The sequence below is a fragment of the Sinocyclocheilus rhinocerous genome, unplaced genomic scaffold (genome assembly GCF_001515625.1).
Source record: "Sinocyclocheilus rhinocerous isolate Xijiao unplaced genomic scaffold, SAMN03320098_v1.1 scaffold616, whole genome shotgun sequence".
Taxonomy (NCBI): domain Eukaryota; kingdom Metazoa; phylum Chordata; class Actinopteri; order Cypriniformes; family Cyprinidae; genus Sinocyclocheilus; species Sinocyclocheilus rhinocerous.
Window position 1 is genome coordinate 1304192 of NW_015631496.1, and position 7328 is coordinate 1311519.

The 7328-nt window shown below is 37.0% G+C and overlaps 1 protein-coding gene across 1 annotated transcript in view; it reads left to right on the top strand.

Annotated features, from left to right (window-relative positions):
- The window catches only part of LOC107741769 (synaptotagmin-11-like), a 10494-nt gene extending 4746 nt beyond the window's left edge, over nucleotides 1-5748 (top strand). Inside the window, exons 2-4 of the mRNA XM_016554551.1 lie at nucleotides 1073-1989; nucleotides 2789-2909; nucleotides 3552-5748. Coding sequence (XP_016410037.1) covers nucleotides 1073-1989; nucleotides 2789-2909; nucleotides 3552-3862 — 1349 coding nt within the window. The 3' untranslated portion in view covers nucleotides 3863-5748. The remainder of the gene's footprint in view (nucleotides 1-1072; nucleotides 1990-2788; nucleotides 2910-3551) is intronic.
- The last annotated feature ends 1580 nt before the right edge of the window (nucleotides 5749-7328 follow it).

The window sequence follows — 7328 nt, forward strand, 5'->3', positions numbered from 1 at the left end:
GGGGTGGCCATCATTCCTGTGATGGCAAAGCTAAAATTTCAGCAGCAATTACTCCAGTCTTCAGTGTCATGTGAGCATTCAGAAATCATTATAATATGCTGATTTGGTGCTCAAGAAAAATTACTTCTTATTATCAATATTGAAAACAGTTGAAGCATCCAGTTCAGCAGCTGAAGACTGCTTTATATTTTTGTGGAAACCTTGATACATTTTTTTTTTCAGGACTCTTTGATGAATAGAGTTCAAAAGAACTGAATTTATCATTTTATATATAATATTATACATAATAATATTATAATATTATACATAATATTATATAATATTTAAAATATATCAAGTATTATACAATATAAAATACAATATATCAAATATTATATTTATATATAATATTTATATTATTATTATGTATGATATGTTGTATATAAATTTATATAGACATCTTTTGTAACAGTATAAATGTCTTTACTGTCACTTTTGACCAATTGAATGAGTCCATGCTGAATAGAAGTATTTATTTCTTTGAATAAATAAAAAAGAAGGAAAAAGAAAATGTATCTAGCTTTTTTTATTTCTCAATGGACAAATTCTGTTCTTTACCGCATTTGAGGCAGCATACTTATTCCAAAAAGATGTCTTTAAGTAACATTCGTAATGTAACATACCATTAAATGCATTTAAACCCAAATGACAATAGCAAATACTCTGATACAGCTTTTACACAGAACCAAGTGTAAATACAATTAGACAAGAATTTTCAATATTTCATAGCTGTGTTGCTGTAGCGTGAGACCGGATGCAGTCGTCGCTGTGTGGGATGACTGTGTTCCTCTGCATGTGCGGGTGGAGTGGGCATGAAGTGGATACAGAGCGAGTCTTCTGCGAGTTTGTCAGTGTCTGCATGTTCCGAGCTTTTGTGCTTTAACCAAAAGCTTTAACAAGAAAGACTTATTTATTCTTTACGATTTAAGCTTGTGAACATCTTCAGGTATGAATATGCTGTGGGTGAATGTAGATAGATGCGACTGAGTTGTTCAGCAGTCAGTTTACTCTTCTGTCTGTTTTCCTCTTTTAGATATGTCCCCAGTGCTGGCGGGGTTTATCGGTGCCGGTGTGTTGGTCGTTGCAGTCATTGCATTAATCTTTGTGTGGACTTGCTGTCAGAAACATTACAACAGGACAAACTACAAGCTCCATGGAATCCAATCAGAACAAAGTGATCCTCTCACAGACCCACCGTACAGGTTTATTCACATGCTGAAAGGAATGAGCATCTACCCTGACACGCTTACCAGCAGCAAGAGGATCATACGAGTAGCACGCCAGGCCAGATCCCAGACCACCGATGGGGCTCAAAGCAACAAGGGTCGCCCAGTGGTGCTGGTAGATATGGATGTGGCAGCAGAAAGCGGCCTGCTGGGAGAGAAACAAATGCAGACGAGGCTCGGGGAAAGTGGCCATGAGGTTCCCAAGCTGGAGAGGGAACTTCCTGTGCATGCAGATTATTGCTGTCTGGACAGCAGCTCTGCCAGCAGCAGTCAGACCTCCAGTACTACGGTTTCCAGCACAGCTACACCCTTCACCCCCGCAGAAGAGCCCAGCCGAGGAGATCTCAGCATCGCAATCGATTATAACTTCCCTAAGAAGGCCTTGGTGGTCACCATCCTGGAGGCTCGGGGGTTACCGGCCGTAGAAGGCAATGCGGGCAGTGCCGACCCCTATGTGAAGATGACCATTCTCCCCGAGAAGAAACATCGCGTTAAGACTCGGGTCCTGAGGAAGACTCTGGAACCTGCGTTTGATGAGACCTTCACATTTTATGGCGTGCCGTACAGCTCCCTGTCGGATCTCACTCTGCACTTTCTGGTGCTGAGCTTTGACCGGTTCTCACGAGACGATGTGATCGGGGAGGCGATGGTTCCGCTGGCAGGTGTGGATCCGAGTACAGGCCGGGTCCATATTACGCAACAGATCACAAAGAGAAGTATGCAGGTGAGAAAGAGCATAAAAAACACATATGAGCCAAAACTCAGTCTATCCTATAGTACATTGTTCAAATTCAATTTTTTTTTATTATATTGTATAGCACAATGCAGTGCGTTATATACATGCAGCATGAAAAAGAAAGATCAAAAGCAAGAATAAGAATTTTATATTTTATTTTTTATTTATAATCAGTGTTGGGAAAAGTTACTTTAAAAGTAATGCATTACAATATTGTGTTATTCCCTAAAGAAGTAACTAATTACTGTTACTGTCTCATCCTCCTACTGCAGTTTGTAGTCATTGATAAATGTGCTTATCCTCCTGCTCAGAGTGGGTTTAGATGACGCGTAGTAGGGCTGCACGATAAATCGCATGCGATATTTAACGCGCATCTTATCAGTAAAGCCGGTTCTGTAATCAGCGGTAAATCTCCATCACGTGCGTGCTTTCACATTGAGCAGCATTAACTACACAGAGCCATTGTTCACTGACGAGCTGCGCAAAACCACATTCATATTCGCGCGATTTTTTGCGCAGCTCGTCAGTGAACAACGGCTCTGTGTAGTTAATGCTGCTGGATTCTGAACTTTGTCGCGTCGCTGGACAGGTCACTTGTAGTGTGAACGGGGCTTTATGCTGCAGTTCTTCCAGTGCTGTTGAGGTGCTTAGTGAACCTAGGGATATTCTTACATGTATTGTAATGTTGATTCAAGCCAAAGAGGTCTATTCAATAATTATATTGTCTTAAATACTTTAACTTGTTGTCTTTTTAAACTTTTGTGTCTGTGTATTTGAATTTTTGCAGTGTGTGAGCCATGGAGAGCTGCTGGTCTCTCTTTCCTATCAGCCTGTTTCTCACAGACTGAGTGTGGTGGTGTTAAAAGCAAAACACCTTCCAAAATTGGACATCACTGGCCTATCTGGAAGTAAGTGTACATTTAAATGATAAAAAAAAAAAATTATAACACTTGTTTAAAAGTTCTGGGGTCAGTATGATTTTTTAATGTTTTTAAAGAAGTCTCTTGTGCTCACCAAAGCTGCATTTATTTGATCAAAATAATTTTATGAAATACTATTGCAGTTTTCTATTTGAATATATTTTAAAATGTAATTTATTCCTGTGTTGGTAAAGCTATACCAGAGGTATTACTCTTGTCTAATATGCTAATCCAGTGTTCAAGATACATTTCTTATTATTATCAATATTGAAAACATTTGTGCTTCTTAATATTTTTGTGGAAACGGTGATACATTTTTTTCAGGATTTTTGATGAATAGAAAGTTCAAAATAACAGCATTTTTTTAAAATAAATTTATTTGTAACATCATAAATGTCTTTATTTTGATTAAATTGCTGAATTAAAAGTACTGATATTTAAAAAAAACAAAAAATGACAGACCCTACAAAAGAAACCTTTGACAGTCAAATATACACAGTGTATATTTAACAAATTACATTATTTTTAATATAATACATTAAATTTATGTAAAATTACAATATTTTTTAAAAATAGATTTTTTTATATCTCACCTAAATATCTAATCTAATGATTAATTTTGTGTCCCAGATCCGTATGTGAAGTTGAATGTGTTCTACGGCCACAAGCGCATTGCCAAGAAGAAAACTCATGTGAAGAAATGCACGCTCAATCCAGTCTTTAACGAATCCTTTATCTATGACGTGCCGGCCGAGTTGCTGCCAGACATCTCTATTGAGTTCCTGGTCATGGACTTTGACCGCACTACTAAAAACCAGGCCTTGGGACGCCTGGTTCTTGGCGCAAACAGCCCCTGCCCCTCGGGAGCCGCCCACTGGCAGGAGGTCTGCCAAAACCCACGGCGCCAAATCTCAAAGTGGCACACGCTCAATGAATATTAGAGCTTCACCACAATCTCTCTCCGCACACACGCTCAAACACAGGCACACAGGAAACATTTAATAACGAGAGAGAGAGAGTTCTGGGAAAAGATGCCTTTTGTTACCATCTCTACATGGAAGGTAACTAATTATCAGGAGGACTTGTGAAAAAAAAAAAAAGAAAGACTTAAGCCAACTTTTACGTCACTGCTAATGCGATGATGGGCCTCGGAAATGAATCTTTTTAAAGTACACATTTACTTTCTCACTCAGTACACATACACACCGCCTGAACACAAACATACATGAGAAATAATAAACGAGACCAAAATAACAAAAAAACATATTGACTGTTAGGAATTTATGAGGTTTGGGATTCTGTAACTGTCCTAATAAAACTTAACGCATGTCTTGACGCTCCATATTTCACTCCAGAACAGGACATTGTGTGGATTTGTGATGCTGGTACACATTAAGCAGGCTATTTTTTGAGGCATCTGATTTCCGGAAGTTTTTGAAAAGAGTTGTGATGAGCGTCTTCTGATATGTACTGATTCTCCACTGTATGAGAAATGCACTGAAGTGATACAGAGGTTGTATGATCTACGCTGAAGTATAAATTGTTCTGTTATGCTTTGGCTGGAGATGTTTAGGAGATTCCTGCTGTCACATTCTCCACAGCTACTTGTTGAGTCATGTGATTGTACAACAATAACCCTATTGGCAGCACTCTGGGCCTGATTTATTGCTTGTGCAATGATTTCATCATGTACTTTGAATAAATCTGGCCCTGAACAACTTAATCTGCACTGCTATGCTACAAACTCACTCTGAATGTCACTGTCTGTATGAATTACATACATCAGAGCTTCACTTCACATAAAACAGTGGCTCACTGTTTCGTAGATTGTACTAGCCAATGTCATCAGATTGCCTTTTTAAAGTGGATTGGATTCACTTTCATTTTAAATCCTGTGTGATATAGAGATAGACAAAGAGGTGGGTTCGTAGTTTGGAGCTGGGAAGCTCTGGTATATTACTGGGTCGTTCTGAGCCCTCTGGTGTGATGTTTGGGAAATGGAAGGATGTGTAGCTTTTTATCATTTGTAGTTCATAAAGTCAAGGGGAAGATGTTCATGTAATTCTATCAATAACAGTCTGTTCTTCTAGCATACCTCCATCTCAGTTTCACTTTTTTGTCTTATACCACTTTGTCACATCTCTCTTTTATGATGAGAACCTGTAAAGTCATGGTTTGCCAGTGTGCCTGCCGATAGCCTGGGCCTTTATCTCGGATTGGTGCTCCTCACTGTTAATTTACCAAGTTTGAGGTCTGAATCTGGCATAGAGTGTACTGTGTTTCATATGGCGTTAGAATTAAGATTGGGAACCAAAAAAATACTGGAAACAAATGACGTTTATCTCTATTAACGATTCTCGCATGTGCAATTTTTGCTAACATTGTATTAAAAAATTCTGACAGTTTCCTGTTTTATAAATTTCCTACACAATTTATTCAGCAGTGACATAACACTGCTACTGAATTTACAGCGTGAAACATATAGTGAGCCCAGTGTACTCCAATTACAGAATAAATGGCTCATGATTCAGTCCTTGTATTGAATCAAAACCATACAGTGTGACCAGTGTAGTATGATTCTCAAACAAATAATGAGTCCGATCTTTTTAATGAATCAAAAATATACAGCACAATTTAGTGCGACTCCCAAAAACGACTCTAATTGGGCAGTTTTTACTGAATAAAAATCATTTAGCACAACCAGTATACTAGGATTCCTGAACAAATGAATCTAATGAGTCGGTTCTTTTTAATGTATCGAATACACAACACAACTACAGCACACACTCTTAAAAATAATGGTTCTTTATTGGCATTGATGGTTCCATGAAGAACCTTTAACATCCATGGAACCTTCCATTGCAGGAAGATGGAAAAAAAATTATTTAGATCATTAAAATGATCTTTACATTAAGAAAAATGTTTCTTTTTAGAAATGTTCACTTGAAGATTCTTTGGGGAACCAAAAATGGTTCTTATATTGCATTGCTGCAAAAAAAAACTTTTGGAACCTTTATTTTTAAGTATATGACAACATGTAGTTACTGGTTGTGTAGTTTAAAAATACATATGTGTTTTGTATTTCATAAATATTAATAAAGAAAATCGGAACCAAAACCTTTACATTATTCTAGATTTCCATCCCAAGCAGGAAATGTGGCCATGATTCAGAAGACCCAGCAGTGCAGGGACAATAACAGATCTGGGAAACACACAATGTCACTTCCTATACATATATCCATTTCTGATCAATTCCCCACAAATTAGCCTCTAGTGGTCAGCTGGTTGTATGGCACATGGTTTGTCTATCATAGAGAAGTTAAGATTCTAAACTGTAATTCTGGATGGGAAAACGCTTCTTTCCATTCAAGCTTCTTACATGCTTAAGCCACACTCCCTGTATAAAAGCGCACCCTATCCACCCAGTAATGTCTTTCGTATAGAAGATACTTTTTGTGTGGGATCACTGGTATGACAAAATGGAAAGATATTAAAAGATTCAGTCCATGTGACAAACAACACACAGGAGAAAAAAACAATAGATTAAAAAATCATATGTGACCTATACACACAATCACTTTGGTGTTCAAAAATTAATTGGCAGGAAAAATGTTGTATTAGTGCAAACTAAAAAAAAAAATCTTGTGAATATTTGACAAATACTGTACTGCTAAATGCTGTGAGATCTCTGCTAATGTTACACACCCACCTGTATGTTAGTGTTCTTAACACCCACTGAATGTGCAAAATAAACGTGATACACAATTGAATTCTCTCTCCTCTAGTATATTTTCACTCCAAAATCTAAATTATTTGCATATTTTCAAAATGTGCTTATGGGTCATAGAAAATTAAGAACCTTGGGAAAATCAAAATATGCCAATATTATAGTGTCTTAGTAAATGAATGGTATTAAACCTAAACCAAAGAAAATATCTGCAGTGCGAGCAGTGATGTCAATTAAAATTAAATTTTTTTTAGCAATTACTAAATTAACCATGAGGGTTTCTTTTGTCTCGCTCTTAAATCACTGTTAAATTTATTGATAGTAAACAATTCTGATATTTAAACGTTATCAGACATGTTTGACTAAAAAATGAAATACAATAGCATCCTCTTTTGCTCCAGAAGCTTCATGGCAAGTCTGAGAAATTTCCCAGGCTCTATTTATCAAATGATTGTTTACACGCATTAAAAATGGTTTACTGAGTAATTTTTTAAGTTGAGAATTGAGGCAAATGTATATGAGACTACATGACTCTCCAAAGAGAGTCTTTGTGAAGGGTTTCAATTATGACTTGGCAACGTGAGATGACCTTAATATACTTCATCTCCAATGAAAAACTTTGATTTTCTTGGAAAAATCTGGTAAACCATGCTTCCTCATTCAATTTCTGAACCAGAACA